Here is a 21,990-nt window from a genome sequence, read left to right on the forward strand (position 1 = left end):
ATGATTCCAGATGCCCATTAAGCACACCAAAAAGTTACTTTTAATTGATGTAAGGGCATTTCAACAAAGGCTTCTTGATTTTTTCCACTCCAAATTTGGCAATTTTGGTTATTGACAAAGCTATTTAACTAAAAATGTGCCTCATCGGTGAACAACATTATGCGTTGAAAAAGAGGATCCAGTTGAATACTGTTTTCGGCCCATACTGAACCTACGATGCGCATAATGGTCATTCAGTCTATTCATGGTAAAATGGCAAAACGTACTGACTACAAATCAACTGCCAACTGCCGAATTGACAGGGTATGGAAACCAAACCTCTATAAAAAAACACCCTATATAAAAGTTCATGGTGTATGTAGGATATAGGCAGCAGTAGGAACGCTTTGAGGAAAAATTACTGAAGATTGTATGAGTAGAACACGTGAATCATCATCATATGAAATACGTTATTCTGTATTCGCTATTCACCGTGACCGGGCACATTTCTAAATGTTTGTTCGAGAACTTATCATATATTTACCTGTTTGATATACGTATGTATATGTATGCATTACATATTAGATATTTCACAGTCAAACGAGAACGTTATCAAACTTACGATTGATGATAACGAATGATGGACAGGCGCCGTGGCGTAGTTGGGTAGACGCTCGACTGCGAAACTGACATCGCGGATTTGACTCGCGGACCCGCCAAGTGCAAAATTAATTCAAGAAAGATTTAATTTCAATTGGTCTGGGTATTTGCAAATGCATTTTTCACATTTACCTTCACTATCTTTACTATTCTACATGCAGACAAGCATCTAAAATAGAAGCTTTGCGGGTTATTCCTTTAAAAAAATATATAAAATAATCATTCATTGATTTGGCAGTCACTTTGTAGTAAAACCTATCCCTTTTTAATTAAATTTTACTAAGTAAATACCACTATTTCTTAAAATCTACTGTGCATTCCGCGTCATTTTCTAATACCGTATGGCGTTTGAAACCCTTCTCCTTCCTGCAAAATCTATTTTTTTATACCATACCCTTTTTTTTTAAAAATGTCTGAATGTTTTTTAATAGTTATTATAAAATAAATGTGGAATTGTTTATTTGGTTTTATTTGTATTAATGTCACTATTTTTTGCTAGTGTAATGTAAAGTTTATTATTGTTAATGTAAGTATTGTTTATTATATACTTTTTTATATGTAAAGCTGTACAATTCCCGAACAATTAAAATAAAATAAATAAAATAAAATGACGCGACTTCCATTTCGACTGCATTCAGTCTTTCATCCTTCTTTTACCAACTCCGTGTTTCACTTCCATACAATAGAGTTGAAACCAGGACTCCGTTGTGTACTGCCAGTTTAGTTTTTGCTGATAGGTTTTTATTTGTTAAAACTGATTTCAGTGCACGATTCACACTGTTCCCAGTACAGAACTATTGGGTAATTTAAAAACGATTTATTTGGCTTTTATGACAATGAGAATCATTATAATAATGTTATAATATAAAATTTTCATTTCATTTCATGCATGTAGTATTAAATAAACATAAGAGTTAAATATCTAATAATTATTTCGACACCATGGGAATTGAATTCGGGACCTCCAGCACAGTAGCTATACGCGCCAACAACTACGCTGTGGATGGAGGCGGACTATCAAGATAAGACCTAGCATTTTGTTTAAAAACTATATTTGAGTCATATTTTTTCTTCCAGAACAACCCTTCGCCCAGCTCCCAGTACTGGACACCGGAGACGCCTTCCTCCTCACCCAGTCCTCTGCCATCGCTAGGTACCTCGGGAAGACCTTCGGCCTGATGCCTGACGACGACGTCAAGTGTGCCCAGCTGGACGCCCTGGTGGCTCACATGATGGACTTGCACCAAAGTAAAATTAAATCAATACAGATATAAATAAATTTATCAAAAAATTGTGTCAGACAAAATGTAAACTTTGGCGAATTTGAGACAAAGGACCAATTTTATACATATTAGTGACGTGTACACACGTCATTATATTATATTTCCTAATTTCACGATACTTTTAAACACTATTTTTTGTACATTAAAAGCATTGTTAACTTTGTGGTGTGGTAATATAATACCCTCCTTATCATTCATCGTTCACTTTGTGTACGATGAATGATAAGGAGAGTGTTGAATTACACTTTCTTTTATACATTATTTGAGAATATACACATTAAGTTTCACTTGATTTGACACATTCCCATGGCTAATGAACAGATTACTTTCCACATGTGCATTATTCTTTAATAGATTTATATTATCCACTGACACTTCGTGATGGAATTGCATTTTTAATTTATTATTAGATTAAAACCAATATTTTTAGCTTTTCCACTTTTTTATTTGACCAGCGACCGGGTTTCGTCGTTACCGACATCATCAGACTGGACCAGTCTGATGATGTCGGTAACGACGAAACCCGGTCGCTGGTCAAATAAAAAAGTGGAAAAGCTAAAAATATTGGTTTTAATCTAATAATACATTATTCTTTACAAATGAATGAGAAGGTTGCATAGTGTATAAAGTGATCACTAAACTTGCCAATGCCAGGTCGTATATTTCATAAACAAGACACCTAAAAATATATATCCTCCAAAGTTTGTCTTATTTAAAAAAAGATACAATTTGTGTTTTTTTAAATTATTTACAAAAATACTTCAATTTGGTATTTATTTCTGTGAGCCTAAGCGGTTTATTATTAAAAAATAGGTATCAAATTGTAGAGTGGGTTCGAATCGAGAGACTCTGACTCAAGAGTCCGCCACACTAACCAAAGGACCACAATCCGAAACGAATTTAATACGGAGTACCTACTAAAAAATAAAGACTTCATAAAATTTTGAGCCTTTTCATTCAATTATATTCAATTATATGCACTTAGATCCATGATTTTGGTCATCGAAGAATTTAAAAATCATTAAGTAACCCACAAAATGTTGATATTTCGTCACTAAAAACTTAACTTTAAACCACTTAAAGTGTTTGTCCCATCGGTTTCGAGTCAAACAAGTACCATTTCTCTATTAGGATAACCACTACACACCAAAAACATTATTTTATACACCACATCATAGGAGTATCTGGGGTGGTGTTGTTTGACTTAGGTATACCTAAAAACCGGTATACTAAAATTTTGGTGGTTTAACTAAAAAGTGGTTTTTAAACATACTAATAAAACAAACATTTTCAAGATATCATAATACCTACATATATTCTATTTCGATGAAAATATGGATGTTTGGGTAACAGGGTTTTGTCGTGTCATCTGATGTTTTAAGTGATCACTTTATACACGTACAACTTTCACCATTTTAGACATGATTGACCACCACGCTACTCAAGTTTTTGGAACACCTTGATATATTGATCAATCTCAGGATAGTACGTATCAGCTCACAATATTCATCTATGTTGGATTGAGAAAGCTTTTATTTAGCAGAGACCCTTTATTTGGATGTGTATAAGATCCGAGCCCCGGAGTGGGAAAATCCCAGATTTGTGAACAAGTATTTGGACGCAAGTATTAACTAGCATTTTCAAGATATCTCAAAACATATTCTATTGAGATGAAAATATGGAAGTCTGCGTATTTACAGGGCTTTCTCTTGTCATCTGCTAGTTTAAATGATCGCTTTTTACACTGTATAGCTTTCCCATTCTATCCACGATCGACTAACAAAACATAAGTATATAATTTAAACATGATAAAAATCGTTTGCAGAGCTTTACCAGATTACCCAAACTGGAGGATCAACCGACAACTTTGAACACAGCACCCTCGCTTTCTACCTCAATAAGTTCAACATGATCGCTGAGGAAGGTTTCTTCTATGGACCAATGGTATGTAATGCAAAACTCACTTCGTTGTCTTAAACCAATACTAAGTGGCGTTTAAAAATGTAATAAACTTTGCTATTATTATGATCTAAAATATATTTAAATGTAAAACTTGGTATCTAGAGACTGGTTATGTAATTAATGTGAGTAATTCTGTCAATATTCTTCTGTGCATGTCATATTAGGTCCCCCTGACGTCGATAATGACTTGAGAGTAATTTTCCTAGTCTTGTGCAACTCTAACAGTTAGTTAAGCACTAGTTCTTCTTAATCGTTTACTAAAGATGCCTCTATAGATCCTTTGATGCGGCGAAAACATTGAAAAACTCGTCAATGACATATGACGGAGAGCAAGGACTTCCAACTTGTTAAAAAATTTATACATTTTTCTATAATTGTTTCTTGATGAGTAGGTTAAATAAAATCAATGGCACCTAAATCAAATGCCCACAATCTTATATTTAATTGTGAAAAACAATTTAATTTTTTGTATTCTAGCCAACATGGGCCGACGCGTACTTTGCTGGGTTCATCGACACCATGGAGACCAGGATGAAGAAGGAAGTTCTTGACAACTACCCCAACCTGAACAACATCAAGATGACCATCAACTCCAGGCCCTCCATCCAGAACTACTTGGAGAAGCGCCCATTCTGCGACCAGTGAAGATACCATTTCATCACGATTGAGTCAAATACATAATGTTATTTTGAATTGATTAAAATAAATTCAACTAAAACTGCCTTTTTATTTTTTTGAATGATAAAAAAGTTCAGTCATCCAAAAGATAAAAACCAATTTTCGATCATCATTGCCACATATAGGCATTTCTGGTAGAACTTTGGGTTCATTGATTCCACTCACTTCAGGTAAGTACTATAAATTTTTTACATAGGACAAGCCTTTAGAACCTATCTGTAAGAAAACCTGTTTTTAAAAAAATTATTTACTAAACCATAAAACGCAAATAAAAAATAACGTTAATATAACACTTTAAAAGTAAAAGTTTATTAAATATTCAATATTTTATTATGAAATGGCAAAGCAGTAACTTTTTATTTAGACATGGTTGAAATAACTTAGATTTTTTTATTGATTGATTCGGAGTTCCCTATTTGTAGATCAATTTGAAAAATTAAATTTATTTTGTAAATAAATTTAAATGATAGTTGCTTATGCTTTTGTCTTTTAACAATTAGTGTCATTTACACGTATGTGCCACTAGTTATTCCCTAACCGTATAATTGAAAGCAATCTCACGTACAATAGTAAAGACTTTAACAACTTTAGAAAGTAGGTAACTTTAAACAATTTTAACATTTTCTTTCCTTTTAACTGGAACACATTGCTTCTTAAATATTAAAATAAATATAATTTATACTTGAAGCACTTACATTGTGATTTCCATTTTATAATTAAAATATAACTTTCTTTTAAAATCACTTTAAATAATTTAATATAACTTAATTATAATGTCTACCGGTTTCGAAGCTAACCGCTTCTTTATCAAGTATTATCATAAGTATTTATCAGTCAAGCGGTTAGCTTCAAAACCGGTAGACATTATAATTAAGTTATAATAAAATATTTATAGTGATTTTAAAACAAAGTTACATTTTAATTATAAAATTAAAATAAATACTGCATCCATATTTTAGGCATTCCTCCAGAATGTATGGAATGATTAAAAAAAATATCACTTATCTGCTACACCAAATATATTTTGTGAAAATCAGGAATAAAGTCACAAATAAAAATCAACTTTTATATTTGCCAGTGTGTGACGTAGGTATATCCATAAAAAAAAACGCTATAGGTGAGGAAGCGATGGTATTCACATATCATTCCCACTCTCCTTCGGTATATGGGAACGCAAGGAATAGAATCCCGTCTCATGACTTGATCCACTAGAGGAGGGTTCGGCATTTTGTGTCCTAGCTTGGTTTATGTGCTTAACTATTTTTGTGCTTTGGTATTAATTTTCCTTCAATATTATAATATGTTTGGTGTCTGGTGTCTTCGAAGAAAAAATCGTATAAGAAAAAAAAAACAAACAGTGCATTGCTATATATCCATTTTATATTACGGTTATTATTAATTATTTAAATTAAACAGTCTAGGTAACCCAAACATCAGGTTTTGGTCTATTTGCTATGTATTTCTGGAGACTCTCCTTGCTTCTAACATTTTCCACGAGGGCACAGAGGTTTGGATATGGCCGAAGAATGTCACCAGACATGGAATCCACCAAATCTATAAATCCTGCGAAGTAAATGTCCACCCAAGTTACCTGTGGGAAAAAATATTATTACTTCATGATACATCTATATAGAGTTTTCCTTAAAAATGTATTAAAAGCAAAGAGAGTAATAAAGTTTTCTAAGAGTAATAAAGTGGATTCTCGTTAACTAGGTACTTTCATTTACACACATGGCGTCAAACATTATTTATTTTTTGTATATTTTAAAAGCATTGTTAATTTTGTGGTATGGTAATATAACACTCTCCTTATCAATCATCGTTCACTTTGTATTGATTAAAATGGTATTACACAAAGTGAACGATGAATGTTCGATTCATTCTGTATCAAACTGTCTAAAAAAATACAATGATGACGAAATCTTGATAGATATTTTACAATAATTATGTTTATATTGTCCAATGTAAAACAGTTTTTTAGAATAAAAAAAATAAGTTTTTCAAATCTTGAATACGTCTCAATCTTTTAGCGCAAATGCTGGATTTAACCCTCGAGGGGTTGTAATTTTTTTTGGGGTTTTAACAATGTTGTGATATATATTAAAGTCTTGGGAAAAATGCAGTGGTTACGAGCTGTCACTGGTTAGTATAGTAACTAATTTAAACACTGTTCAGCATTTCATCCGAAAGAGAACATATCGCTCACTCCTTTCAAGAACGTCATAAATCAAAAATCGTCAATTTTGAGTTATGCATGTTTTCAGAATGCCTAGAAAATGTACTATACCCCAGAAAAAGAATAATATTTTTAACTTAATATTTACCCGCTACAGGGCAGAAAATGTTGTTTTTTTCATTTTGAAGAAAAGGTATTGTTTAATTATTTTTTTAAATAAACTAAATATTTTTCAAATGGAGAAAAAACCTTCAGGTTTTACCTAAAAATATCTGTTGCACAGAAAAAAGTTCAATAAGTGGCTTGATATTTATTTTTAATACATTGTGTTATATTTTTAAACTTTAAAAACATTCTCCTGAAGAATCAAGGTTTTTGATTTATGACGTTCTTGAAAGGAGTGAGCGATATATGCTACTAATTTTCTGAAATATTCTATCAAACCATATTATTTGGGGTCTTTTTGTAAGCGAGTAAACTTTTTGACGCCATCTGTGAAATTTTTCATAAAGCAATTAGATCTATGTATGTAAAACCCCTTTCCATTAGTTAGGTGCGATTCTTAACTGAATAAAATAACAAAAAAGGCAGAAAAATCCTTTTTGCAATTTTCATGCTATAGAACTGTGAATGTGATTACTATGCACAGTAATCACTTTAATTAGTCAATGATAGGTGGTAAATAAATGTATCTACAGGTTTTTTTTTGTTTCTGTTGAGATATCAATTAATATACTTGATATATTTTAACACTGTAAGCTGTTTTTAAGCACTTAAGATATTTTTGAGTAAATCCGCATATTCTTTGTTTTCCGTGATTTGGAGATCGAAAAACTAACACGGAAATACTTAGAAGTTAAAAGTGATTTAAATGTGGATTGATTAGAAAAATTGGCCTATTTATAACCTTAGATCCATAGAAACATCCTTCCGAAGCAATTTCTTCAAATCTAGACATGACGAATTTAACAGCTTCTTCCCTGTCCTTCAGAGCTGTTGGAGTATTCAGTCTCCAGGATTCTCGTAAAACTAAAAAAAGCACAAACAAGAATATACATATGTATGTACATATATTGAAGGTATCCTAACTGAGAACAATCATCTATCTATTTTTTATACGAAGGAAAATGGAAGTCTGAACATTCCAGGGCCGCAAACCTGTCAATAAGCTGGCTACAGTGATCACTTTATATATTTCTGTAACTTTTATGATATTGCCCATTGTAGAATGTTCATGATACATTATTTAAAAAAAAATGTTTACTGGTATTTTTACTTTTGTTCGATTCCTTTCGTTTATTAGTTCAAAATTTTTAAACATTTGTGTTGTATAAAGCTTTTTTCAATTCGATAAAGCTGAGATACATTCTGAATTAAGTAATATATTTTTTAGCAGTATAAGTGAGGATGGTAAATGTAATAATATTTATTATAACCAAAGAATGCCTTTGAAAAAATGCGCATTTAAACTATGATACGCAACAAAGCTATCTATCCAAAAACATATTTTTTTCACGATTCTAATTATGTTACTAAAAATAAATATATGCAGTTCTCGTTTTCATTGAAAATTATCTGTTTTTAAAAATAAAGAAAAAACAAAGAGCATAGGTTGGGAAAACGACGACACAATCATCGTCTTTGTGGTTTTCTCCTTCTCGCCCTATATTGAGACTTGTATAACTGAAAGAGACAGTTAGTTCCTTCTACAAAAAGGGCGCATATGTATTGGTGCTGATTGTATGAAGTTTTGTGAATAAAATACTACGAATGCTTCGTCACGGGATGCATAGCGCCAGAAAATATCATTTTGTAGGCAATTTTAAATTCCCATAACTAAGTTGTTTTGTTTTAGTTGCATTAAGCGTCTCCTATTGTAAACGCTAGTTTTCTTCATTACTTTTTGTAATACTGGATTTTCTTTTGATAATAAGAGATATAAAATGAGATATAAAAACTTGATAAATTGTTCAGTACACACTTACTTCCATATATGTCTTTAAGATTGTCAATTAAAGCTTCTAAAAGAGCTTCTTTGAAGGGATCGTCTGAGACCAATCCGAACCTTTTCCCCAGGTACCTTGCAATAGCTGTGGATTGGTTTAGAATTTTTCCATCTACTTCAAGTACCGGTAATTGATGATATGGAAATGCTGAAAACATAATTATTTAAGTTTAGAAGTTAGTTTAAAACAAAGTGGAGGTAGGTGCCTCTACGATAAATGACTTTTGATCCAATTTTTCATATCTTATGTAATATTCTAAGTAAACAGAATTTTTCATAAAAAAATCATGTACAAATTTCGTATGTTTCAGAAATAACAGAATTCAACATATTAATGAATGATATTTTTTTTTTGACATCTTGTATTAAAAGTTTGGGTATTTACAGGGCTTATGATCTGTCATTGGCTGGTTAAGTGATCACAATGCACACGTGCAACATTCACCATTCTACGTATCATTGAAACTACTAAAATTTTCGGGACTCCTAGATATATGTTTTTATTTATTTTTCATTTTAGATGACAGAGAAATATTTATGTTTTTATTATTTACAAAAAAACTTCAATTTCATACTTTTTCTGTCTACCTGAGCGGCTCATTTTGAAAAGTAGGTATCTAATTGTAGTAGAGTGGGTTCGAACCCAGAAACTCTGACTCAAGAGTCTGCGACTATAACCACGGGACCACAACCCGACTGATCAATCTCATTACACAATACATTTGAGTCCACAGCAGTCATCTATGTTAGATTGACAAAAATTTTAATGTGGCAGAGATCCTTTTATTTGTATGCAAGGTGTCAAGATAATATAATAGGCCACTCACTTTTCTTGACAGCAAGCCACTCGTGTTGGCATATCCGCACATCTTCAAACTCAACTCCGGCGTATGCAAAAATGTAGCGAATTGACTCCGCCCAACCCTTCATACTGAAGTACGTCAACTTAAATTTTGATTTATTATTCGCCATTTTCTCTCCTTTAAGATCTAAGGACGATAATAAAATCGGTATGAGAAAATAAACAAGTGATTTTGATAATAATGCTGGTAGTATGTAATAAAAATAATCCTACCAGTGATTAAAAAAAGTAAAAAAAGTTTAAATTCACTTCTCTTATTCAATTACCAATATCATATATGTATTTAAAAAAAATATATTAAAACCATTGTGTATATTTTCTTACATCGAACGACATTTAAACATATTATATATCCAACGAAAATGCTTTAATTTCATTAATTGATTTGGCAGTCACTTTGTGGTAAAATCTATCCATTTTTAAGTTATGTTTTACTTGGTATATACTACTTTTTCTTAAAATCTATTGTGAAACATATTTCGATACATTTCGCATCATATAATCATGCATGGAAACTAGTGTCATCATAAAAATATGAGAGATAGTGATATTTACCAAGGAAAACTTCAATTTATAATGAAAATTATTTAATATTTTTTACTATCGCTTCACCATTATATATGAAACAATTGAATCACTATTACATTGGTGATGTAGTGCCTTATACACCATTGAGTGCGGATATGGGTTATAAGATGTGAATATAAATATTAGAAAAAAACAACCAAAAAAAGTAACTTTATTCAGTAACGTTTTAAATTGGGAAACCACAATGTTAGTAGTTCAAAATATTAAGATTTCAACATGAATATAAAACACTTGTGTAAGAGCAATTTTATTTTTATTAATACATACACACGACTAGTTTCGAGAACTATAGATGTTCTTCTTCATCAACAGGTGAAAATACAAACTGTACTTAATAAATACTACACAAGTGTTTTATTTTTACATTGAAATAATCATGTCAAATTTAAGTCAGATCACATTAAAATTACTTGACTTATAGAACAAAATGATGATTTAAATGTAAAAATAATACAATTGTAAAGTGTTTGTAAAGTTCAGTTTGTATTTTTATCTGTTGATTAGAACATCTAAAGTTCTAACTAGTCTCGAAAATAATCATGTCAAATTTAAGTCAGATCACATTAAAATTACTTGACTTATAGAACAAAATGATGATTTAAATGTAAAAATAATCAAATTGTTAAGTGTTTGTAAAGTACAGTTTGTATTTTTATCTGTTGATTAGAACACCTAAAGTTCTAACTAGTCTCGAAAATAATCATGTCAAATTTAAGTCAGATCACATCAAAATTACTTGACTTATAGAACAAAATGATGATTTAAATGTAAAAATAATACAATTGTAAAGTGTTTGTAAAGTTCAGTTTGTATTTTTATCTGTTGATTAGAACACCTAAAGTTCTAACTAGTCTCGAAAATAATCATGTCAAATTTAAGTCAGATCACATCAAAATTACTTGACTTATAGAACAAAATGATGATTTAAATGTAAAAATAATACAATTGTAAAGTGTTTGTAAAGTTCAGTTTGTATTTTTATCTGTTGATTAGAACACCTAAAGTTCTAACTAGTCTCGAAAATAATCATGTCAAATTTAAGTCAGATCACATCAAAATTACTTGACTTATAGAACAAAATGATGATTTAAATGTAAAAATAATACAATTGTAAAGTGTTTGTAAAGTTCAGTTTGTATTTTTATCTGTTGATTAGAACATATGTAGTTCTCGAAACTAGTCGTGTTTACATTAATAAACCCATAAGTAGTCTCTTACACAGGTATTTTTTTTTGTATTATTATTTTAATTTGAGCCATTTAACCACATTGCGATTTCTTATTTTACGAGTATAAGTTATTATTATTTCATTGAGTTTTTATGTGTTTTCTTTTTCTTATGTTTATAAATAACACTTCTCTTAAAGCATACTCGTATCCGAAAAATTAAAAACATTTATTTTTCAATTGACATTATTAATTTATAAAACTTACAATAAAATAAAATAAATGTTAAAATAAAACAATATGGTAACTTACCAATTTAGTAAATGAATATTATTTTTAATATTTCAAGCCAGATCAACATCAGCATGAAGGATTGTTTCGTACATACGTGATATACTACTATTTTTCCGCCACGAAATTTTCTAAGTGAATTAAATACAGATATTAATGCTATCTCTAACGATATTATTCCATTAATTGATTATATTATAACATCTGTAGATAAGTTTTGCAGAGATAAAAAAGGTAATAAAGAACGCTTAAATCAATACTCATAAAATTATAATTAAGATAGTAAATAATATTATCTATTTTCCTAATGTACTAGATAGTACAATTTTCAATATAGTGGGGCTATCCTCAATCTTTTCCATCGTTAAATTAAATTAAAATTTTATATGTTATTCGGCATTCACTTTGTGGTAAGACATGACGAAATTTTAAAAGAAAAACTTATTTTTTACCAGCTGAGTTAATTTTATTATAACGACTAATTTCGGAAGCTCTGCTTCCATCTTCAGGTGTAAATATTAACTGTGTTAAAAAACAAGTGTTAATCATTTCAAAAATTCAATTTATTTCAATAAAAAAATAAAATTTAGATTTTTTTATTGAATTTAAACTATAAATTGGTTTCTTGAACGTTTTTTGCAGATACTTTGTGACTTGTGACACATTTTATAAAACTTAATAAAATAAAACTAAAACATTATTTTTAACCACTTTTGTTTTTTGTTCATTTCATCAAATGATTTCGGCAGAAACCTTGTCATCTTCAGGAATGGATATGTACTAAACTTGAAACAGTGAGAAATTCTTAGTAAGGTGAATAAGAAAAATAGGAAGCTGTTTGAATTCTTGGATGTAGGGGCGTGTTCTCCATATAAGTGAAAAAGGAGCTAGACGTACTAGAACGCCACACCAATCTGTCTATACGAATTTTTTTCACCTCTTCCACATTCATGCATCACCTCATAAATACCTGACCACTTTCAAAATTTTGGAATACTTAATCATGCCAAGTTTACTCGGTTTCCTCTGCTTCTATTAACAACCGAAATCGCCTCATAAATTTGTTCTCTATTCATTCTTCACTCATTCTATGCACATGTTATAAATTATACTGTTTTGAAAGATAATACTCAAATTATATTTCAATACCATTCACGTAGGTACAATATATATTGGTTTGTATAAAACAGTTATTGGTCCTACCGATAAGCATACAGTATGCACATATACACTCATATATGTTTATATAACGTACTCTTTCATTTTGCCCATTGACGTTTTTGTGTTAAATGGAGTAAAGAGGCATCACTATGAACAAAGTTGTCGAGTGTATTTTTTCAACAATATCATTTAAGGTTCCAAACAAAGTAAATAATTAGAATATACAAAAGTAAAGAGGTATCATCCAGAAACAAAGTTGTAGAAATGTATATTTCCAACAATATCATTTAAGGTTTGAACTAGGTCAATAATTAGAATTCAAAAAGTGCAGAGGTATCATTCATAAACAATGTTGAATAAATGTATATTTCCAACAATGTCATTTATGGTTTCAAACAAGATCAATAATTAGAATATAAAAAGTACAGAGGTATCATTCATGAACAATGTTGTAGAAATGTATATTGCCAACAATAAAATTCAAGGTTCAAAGTCAATAACTAGAACAAAAAGTATAGCGGTATCATTTATGAACAAAGTTGTAGAAACGTATATTTCCAACGATATCATTTAAGGTTTAAACTGGGTCAATAATTAGAATATAGAAAGTGCAGAGGTATCATCAATAAACAATGTTGAATAAATGTATATTTCCAACAATGTCATTTATGGTTTCAAACACGGTCAATAATTAGAATATAAAAAGTACAGAGGTATCATTCATGAACAATGTTGTAGAAATGTACATTGCCAACAATAAAATTCAAGGTTCAAAGTCAATAACTAGAACAAAAAGTATAGCGGTATCATTTATGAACAAAGTTGTAGAAATGTATATTTCCAACAATTTCGTTTAAGGTTTCAAACAAGGTCGATAATTAGGAAAAAAGTACGGAGCTATCATTAATGAATAATTTTGTAGAAATGTATATTTCCAAATATATAATCCAAGGTTCAAAGTCAATAACTAGAATAAAAAAAATTTACAGAGGTATTCTTTATGAACAAAGTTGTAGAAATGTATATTTCCAACAATTTCGTTTAAGGTTTCAAACAAGGTCAATAATTATAAAAAAAAGTATAGACGTATCATTTATGAACAAAGTTAATGTTTATTTCCAACAATATCATTTAAGGTTTCAAACACCGTCAATAATTAGAATATGAAATGGATAAATCTCTTCTGTGATTTAATAATACCGTTTGAAAGGGCAGGGTCACCCAAAGTACTAACCTTCCAGGGAAACTATCATTCTACTTAATTTACAGGAAAACATCCCCCTAGGGTGGTCGGCCGGGTATGGGGCGAGTGCCGCCAATTATACAATTTATTTAGAGCGAGTCTAAATAGGATAAATATCTTTCTAAGTATTCGTTTGAATTTGAAATGTTTGAATACGAGATTAATTGAAACACGTCCTGTTATTTGTCTGATTGATTCAAACGGTCATCCCTTGGTGAGTTTTCAAGGAATAATTTGACGTAGTTTTAATTTAAGTAAACTATGCTACATTCTGATAATTGAATATTTTTATGAATAAAGCTATTAAGATCGCCTGATCTTTAAAGAGATTTAAACCGCGTCGATATAAACTTTATAAAATTAAACAACTTTGTTTTAACTACTTTTTTATTAATAAGATTTAACCTACCGGTTTCGACAAAAACCTTGTCATCACCAGGGTGTATTAAATGCTAAATCATAAAAAAACATTAAATATAAAGTTGTTTAATTTTATAAAGTTTATAAAATGTGCCACAAAGTATCTACGGAAAACATTCAAGAAACATGTCGATATAATTTGTAATAGAGGTGACTCAATTTGAGATAAAAGATCTATCATTTTTATATAAAAGAAGATGGAAGTATGAGCATTTTAGGACAAACGACCTGGTATGTGGTTAGCTTAAGTGATCATTTTATGCACTTGTATAATTTTCACCATTATTGAGCATCTATTGTATAAAGAAGCATTTGTTTTTAAAATTTGTATACGAGTATATGTAATTATCCGGATCCCATTCACATGTGCGTAATAATTCAATAGATTCATCTCAAGTTGGGACACGTTTAATATCAAGATGTCGGATGAATAATCCAATGTCTAGTTAGATATAGTGGTAAGGTAAACGGAGCAAAACAAAAGGACCTGGCTTAACAGTTTAGGAGAGTCGTTCCACTGTAGTACTAGTCTCATACATAGTTACACGAAGAAACACGATGTTTGATAATAACGCTAAATGCATCAAAACACGCCTTGTTATATTGTTATAGTAAAATGTTTATAAAAAATGGAAAGATGAAAAAAGCTAAATCAATGAATAAAAAACGGGTGCTTCAAATTTGTATTTGGTTTGATGTATTTTCTTAATTTAATATAAGCTAAATGTAAATTGTCTTGTATACCCAGTCAATCAATGTTCTGATTTCATTGAATTGATCACAATTGAAGAAATTTATTAGGAAGTTGAATAGAAACCCAGTAAATATTGGTGAGGGGAAAGTTTCCTATTGATTTGCTTTCTTCGAAAATTCATTTTAAACTTTCGCCCCTGTAAGCAATAAGTCACTTTTAAACTTGCGAATATTTCGCGAGAGATGAAATTAGATTCGAAAACATGGCAGTACCAATTTCGTGGATATCTAATGATGTTTTTCAGGCATTTTCCATCACTCTCGCGACTTGATAAGGAATTTCAGTAAATCTTTTTGATAATTCGGATAAATATTTATCGAAGGCACATCGTTATAAAGGAGAATTTTTACTGAACATAAATTTTCTTTTTACATGTACATATATATATATATATATATATATATATATATATATATATATATATATATATATATATATATATATATATATATATATATATATATATATATATATATATATATATATATATATATATATATATATATATATATATATATATATATATATATATATATATATATATATATATATATATATATATATATATATATATATATATATATATTTATATATATATATTTATATATATATATAAATATATATATATATATAAATATATATAAAAATTTTTTGTATTTTTTTTATAACGTGGTAATATTTTCCTTTTGAAAATTAAGTGTAAATAATATGTAAAGTGGGTGTATAATAATAAAATAAACAATGTGTTGCTTTGTAATTAAAGTTTATTCTTAATTTATCTTTATAATAATTTTTATATCTATCTATCTATCTATCTATCTGATTCTGACAGTTATTTTTTCCTATCGGATCTCTTTTGTTTAATTCTGTGCGACGCATGCGGCATCTGGTGGTAGAACTGTTTTATGTAGGTACTTTTTGTAAGTACTTAATAAAATGTATAGGTAGGTACCTAGTTATTTTATTACATCTCCCCCCTTGGGGATGAAAATTCATAGTAAAATTTTCACTCGTCCTCCGGATCATCTTCTTGTAGTGAAGGGACTGGTATAAGTTTAGTGATATGATAAAGTTTTTTTTTTTTTTCTTTCTTTCTTTTTTTTCCTTCTTTTTTTTTTTTTTTTTTTTCTTTCTTGTTTTTTTTTTCTTTCTTTCTTTTTTTCCGTTCTTTTTTCTTTCTTTCTTTTTTTGTATTTTTTTTTTCTTGACCCTTTTAAAGTAGACACAGTTTTTCTCAATCCATTTGTTTTTTTCTTTTGAATTCCTTCATTTTTATTCAGATCTCTTAAAGTATCTTCTAATATAACCAAATGTACAACTTTTAATTGTTCATCTGCATTTTTATTCGATTCTAAAACTGGATTCCGGCTTAGACAATCTACTTCTAAATTCTTCTTTCCTGGAGTATATTTTATTTCATCTTTCGTAGAAGTTTTTTCTACTTTATTTTTATTTTCATTTTTCAAGCACTGTTTCTGTGTTATTTGTATGTCTTCATTTTTATTCTGATCTTTTGAAATATCTTCTAATTTAACCAAATTTACAACTTTTAATTGTTCATCTGCATTTTCATTCGATTTTAATACTGGATTCCTGCTTAGACAATCTACTTCTAAATTCTTCTTTCCTGGAGTATATTTTATTTTATCTTTCGTAGAAGTTTTTTCTACTTTATTTTTATTTTCATTTTTCAAGCACTGTTTTTGTGTTATTTGTATGTCTTCATTTTTATTCTGATCTTTTAAAATATCTTCTAATTTAACCAAATTTACAACTTTTAATTGTTCATTTGCATTTTCCTTCGATTCTAATACTGGATTCCTGCTCATAAAATCTGCTTCGAAATTCTTCTTTTCTGGAGTATATTTTATTTTATATTTTGTAGAAATTTTTTTCACATGATTTTTATTTTTAATTTTATCACTAGTTCTTAAATTTCCATGTCTTCTTTGATTATCTTCTAATCGTTTTCTTTGATCATCTTCTGATTTTTCTCTCTCACTTCGAACATATTGTAGTAATTGTTTTAATACATCTAATGTTTCATAATCCATTTCCAATTAACAAAATTGTCGTTTTATAACGTGGTAATATTTTCCTTTTGAAAATTAAGTGTAAATAATATGTAAAGTGGGTGTATAATAATAAAATAAACAATGTGTTGCTTTGTAATTAAAGTTTATTCTTAATTTATCTTTATAATAATTTTTATATCTATCTATCTATCTATCTATCTGATTCTGACAGTTATTTTTTCCTATCGGATCTCTTTTGTTTAATTCTGTGCGACGCATGCGGCATCTGGTGGTAGAACTGTTTTATGTAGGTACTTTTTGTAAGTACTTAATAAAATGTATAGGTAGGTACCTAGTTATTTTATTACATATATATATATATATATATATATATATATATATATATATATATATATATATATATATATATATATATATATATATATATATATAACGGAGAAAAATGAATGAAGTCGTGCATAATAAACGTCATCTCTATGGCATAATATATGATGAAGTGAAATTCCAAAAAGGCCACGAATCCTCGAAAGCTGTGTTTGAAACATTTATCAAGGAGTTCGTCTTTCTGGCGCCAGCTTCGGAGGCCATTAACTTCGTGAGACATCAACAGGACAACAACACATTAAATATTCAAATGAAGAATCCTTACGAGCACGTGGGGTCTCGTGACATTATTCTTTATAATATTTCTACTCAAATTTATGGCCCAGAATTTTGAAAAAGTATACAAAATACAGTAATCCCCCCTAAAACTTTGAGATAGGTACCGCGGTTTCGGAGGGCACGTTAAAAGGAGGATTTTTTTTTTTACATTTTGACTATTTTCACCAAAAACGAGTCCCTTATAATTAAAATACAATTTTAAAATAACAAACCCCTGTAGCATCACTTTGATAACACGGTACCTATGTCAACGTTATAAGGAGGTTCACTGTACACACATCGTCGCTTATTTTCCAAACAAGCCCATGAGGCATTTTCCAAACAAGCCTAGGTGTGTCAACTTGAGATGAAACATTACATATATATTCAATATAAGCACAAAAAATCATTTTACACTTGTAATATTCAATTTTTTCAATCGTTTGTACGGATTCGTGTAAAGCTCTGCAGACAACAAAAAGAGGATTGCAGGCTGTAAAGTCGAGTGTGTGATGAGAATAATGCCGCAAGTAAGCGGTGGGAGTACTGCGAGGGTTGCACCGCCACCGTGAGCGGTGAGTAGCCCGAGGCAGGGGATGAAAAAACTCATTTGCGATTATTTGCGCACCAATTCACTTTATAGGTCTAACAGTGAGGGCCGAGGGGATGGATTATTCAGGGGCATTTTCAGATTTCAGGAGACATGAATTCAACTTTACAAGGTACACAATGTATCGACATTGAGATTTACACTTTAAATGAAACTTATTTTAATTTTAAACTGATATATATGTATTATTTTCTTACATCTTATCAAAGATGAACAAGAATATGGAAGTCTGGGCATTTACGAGGCTGACGACGTCATAGGCTGGTTAAAGTGATCAATTTACACACGTGTAACATTCACCAATTCTACTTATTATTGACAACCACACCACTCAAATTCTTGGAAGTTCTATATATATGAGCCAATTTTACAACATTATTATTCTTGAATCACTAGAACTTCACTAGAGACATTTATTGGTTAGATGGAAAGAAGCTTTTTATTGAGCAGAAACTCTTTAATTAGTATGTGAGGTCCGAATCCTGGATTGTAATCACACACATGAGAAACACCAGAAAATATCATTTTCATTTTTATTATTCAAGCTTATTATTTGACCAGATTATTTATTTACAACATTTTGAGTGTGTCCAAATACTTGTTCACAAATTCTGGATTATCTCCGATTACAAGAGTTATTTTTAAAATATTTTTTTGACATCTCATCAAAGATAAAGAAGAATATGGTCTGTCTAATAAATAATCTGTCTGTCTAACGAATAAGTCTGAATTCCATATTCTTCTTCATCTTTGATGAAATGTCAAAAAATAAAATGAAAATAACTCCTGTAATTGGAGATAATCCAGATTTTGTGAACAAGTATCTGGACATACTCAAAATGTTGATATATATGTATTTTAAAACATTTTTTACAAATTTTTCTTTCTTTTTACCGCGTTAGTAGAGAAGTGCTAAACCACTTTCTGGGTGAATGTTTCGGGCTCGATTCTCAAAGCGTTAATCTTTATTGAATTCATTTTTTTTTATATCTCAACATACATGAAGAAGTATATGGAACATTTATCATTCCAAGACTTCGGAGCAAAGAACTAATCAACTCTTCTTAAGCAATTTAATATCCTGTCGACTAAATGCGATGCACAATCCAATATTTGAGGGGGACAATACGCAAAATTCATAATATTTTTTCAGTCACATTTTCTTCACAATAATCGATAAGGCAAGAGCATAAACACATAAAGTCAAGTATTTATGAGTTCAAAAGAAAGCATATTTAAATGTTATACTTCTTGGGTGCGGATCTGTCAAAAAACTGTTCACATAATACGCCATCTATGGTCTAAAAAACTAACGATATTTCTTTCAAACAACATTATGTTGTATTATGCTTGTCGTTTTCAGCGAAGAAATTCCAGCAACTTGACAGCTACTGTCAAATGTGGTGAGTACGATATATTATGATGGGCTTTGAAATATTTGAAAGTACTGAAGGGTGAATTGAATATAATGTCATTCTAGATTACTCGGCTCTTAATAATATAAGAAATCAGTCTGAAAGCAACCAATACATTATTTATTGTAACTGCAGACAGTTGGTAGAATTTCATGTTGAATTTTTTGGGTAATATATCCAAAATTAAACAAGGTTTATTGGATTGAATTCTACATTTATTTATGTATATATTATTACGTGACGCGTTTCGTCTTATTAAGACATTTTCAAACACTCAATGTGTGTGTTTGATAATGTATTCATAAGGCGAAACGCGTCACGTATTAACATATCGTAGTCGTATACGAGAAAATGACCAACTACCAAAACGTATAATGTTCAGGAGGGCCATTTAAGTCACTATTGCTAGGCAAGAAAATAAACACCAATGCAGTTAGTCATTTTTAACTAGTCAATATATTATACTTCCAAGTTTAAAATCCTTTGGGATTTTTTCAGGGTAATATTTAGCTAGTAAGATATCAAATAGTCAATGATCAAGTTTTTGTAAAACAATGCACTTGGTCACTTTCTTCTGTATGACTACGATATACATAAATATGTGTAGAATTCAATCCAATTAACCTTGTTTAATTTTGGATAAATTACCCAACAAAAATCAATACATTTTTTTATATTGATTCAAAAATGTCACAGACCTATTTTTCTCCCAACTTTCACCCTCGGGCTACACACCCCCATCCCCTTTCCGACTCATCTGACAACATGTTTTGGTTTTCTTGTCATGTGCCGAAATTCCCTGGGGTTTGTCGGCTCTACAGCCTCCCAAAATTCATTAATCAAAATAATGACGAAGAAGTAAGTACTGGCGTTTAATTATTTGTATAGTTTGCTTTTTGATTACGGAGGGTCAGAATGCTTTGTCATTGAAAGGTCCCTGAATTTGATCCGTTCTCAAAGAAGGATGGTGACCAAATATGCGATCCGATTTGTTTTGACTTTTTTGATGTAGAAATAACGTCAAAGATCTCTCTAAAAGTACATGTAAACAAAAATTTTAAAACAATCGTTTGAATACAGCACATTTTTGAGATTCAAATTTTATAATTCATATTTGAAGCATTAATTTTGTGATTTTTCCATGTCGAAATAATATCAAAGATCTCCCTAAAAGTACATGTAAACAAAAATTTTCACACATTTGTTTTAGTAAAACACATTTGTGAGATTTTAATTTTATAATTTATATTTGAAACATTAATTTTGTGATTTTCCATTTTATAATTAAAATGTAACTTTGTTTCAAAATCACAACAAATATTTTATTATAACTTAATAATGTCTACCAGTATCGAAGCTAACCGCTTCTTTATCAAGACTGATTAATGCTAATAATAGTATTAATCAGTCAAATTTTTGAGAATTACATAACCATACCACCGTTCTTTGATTTTCAATACAGATTCTCAATATGTATGACTTGCTAATAACATTGTTATTACAAGATTTTGTAATAAGTGGAAATTCGATAATAACCCAATATCTGATATCTCAATTAAAAATCTCCAATAACGCTTCAATAGTTGGGAAAGTCGGATATCCGATTTGCGAGATATAATTTCCCCACTCAATTAAACATTCCAATTTCATTTTTTACTGATCTCCGTCCTCCCTCATCCAACACACCTGACCTCACCACTAATCCTATTTCCGGGACGTAGCGGAAATTGAAAAAAAGCCCGGAATCGCGTTTCATACATTAAAGTCAGCTATGAAAGCTCCACAAATAAAGCTTGCCATAGAGTACATGAACGCTAAACGCGTTAAAAAAATCACAATATTTTTATTGTATCCTAATTTTTGTTCACAAAATCTGAGTAAAGCTCCATTGAGTAGTTATATTTATCAAGACATTTATTAAGATCTCAACACAGATAAAGATATCGGTAGTGTAAAGGCAAAGGGGTATATCTGTCAAATTTTTCATTTTCTAAGTTTGTTCCACAAAATGTCTTAAATAGTGCATTCCATAATCTGGCAAAAGGATATAGCTGTAGTT

The 21,990-nt window shown here is 29.9% G+C and overlaps 2 protein-coding genes across 2 annotated transcripts in view; one reads left to right on the top strand and one right to left on the bottom strand.

Annotated features, from left to right (window-relative positions):
* Positions 1–4,602, top strand: part of LOC148311016 (glutathione S-transferase-like) — a 33,637-nt gene extending 29,035 nt beyond the window's left edge. The window contains exons 2-4 of the mRNA XM_088257545.1: positions 1,717–1,887; positions 3,748–3,866; positions 4,362–4,602. Of these exons, the coding sequence (XP_088113671.1) occupies positions 1,717–1,887; positions 3,748–3,866; positions 4,362–4,529 (458 nt within the window). The 3' untranslated portion in view covers positions 4,530–4,602. The remainder of the gene's footprint in view (positions 1–1,716; positions 1,888–3,747; positions 3,867–4,361) is intronic.
* Positions 4,603–5,928: 1,326 nt separating this feature from the next.
* Positions 5,929–11,769, bottom strand: LOC148311020 (glutathione S-transferase-like). Its single transcript, XM_088257541.1, has 5 exons — positions 11,672–11,769; positions 9,571–9,732; positions 8,724–8,891; positions 7,646–7,767; positions 5,929–6,153 (listed from the first exon to the last, which is right to left on the bottom strand). The coding sequence occupies exons 2-5, from the start codon at positions 9,713–9,715 to the stop codon at positions 5,980–5,982; spliced, it is 609 nt and encodes a 202-aa protein (XP_088113667.1). The 5' UTR covers positions 9,716–9,732; positions 11,672–11,769; the 3' UTR covers positions 5,929–5,979.
* Positions 11,770–21,990: the final 10,221 nt, after the last annotated feature.

Source organism: Brachycentrus maculatus, unplaced genomic scaffold (genome assembly GCF_059751285.1).
Source record: "Brachycentrus maculatus isolate JH-2025_06_01 unplaced genomic scaffold, ASM5975128v1 h1tg000081l, whole genome shotgun sequence".
Classification (NCBI taxonomy): domain Eukaryota; kingdom Metazoa; phylum Arthropoda; class Insecta; order Trichoptera; family Brachycentridae; genus Brachycentrus; species Brachycentrus maculatus.

What these genes read in the sequence shown, in the direction of transcription:
- LOC148311020 (XM_088257541.1), bottom strand. Translation starts at nt 9,715, where the DNA reads ATGGCGAATAATAAATCAAAATTTAAGTTGACGTACTTCAGTATGAAG. An exon ending in GTGGCTTGCTGTCAAGAAAA is followed by an intron (nt 8,892 to 9,570) that starts GTGAGTGGCCTA and finishes TTATGTTTTCAG; the next exon opens with CATTTCCATATCATCAATTA. An exon ending in TCTTAAAGACATATATGGAA is followed by an intron (nt 7,768 to 8,723) that starts GTAAGTGTGTAC and finishes TGCTTTTTTTAG; the next exon opens with TTTTACGAGAATCCTGGAGA.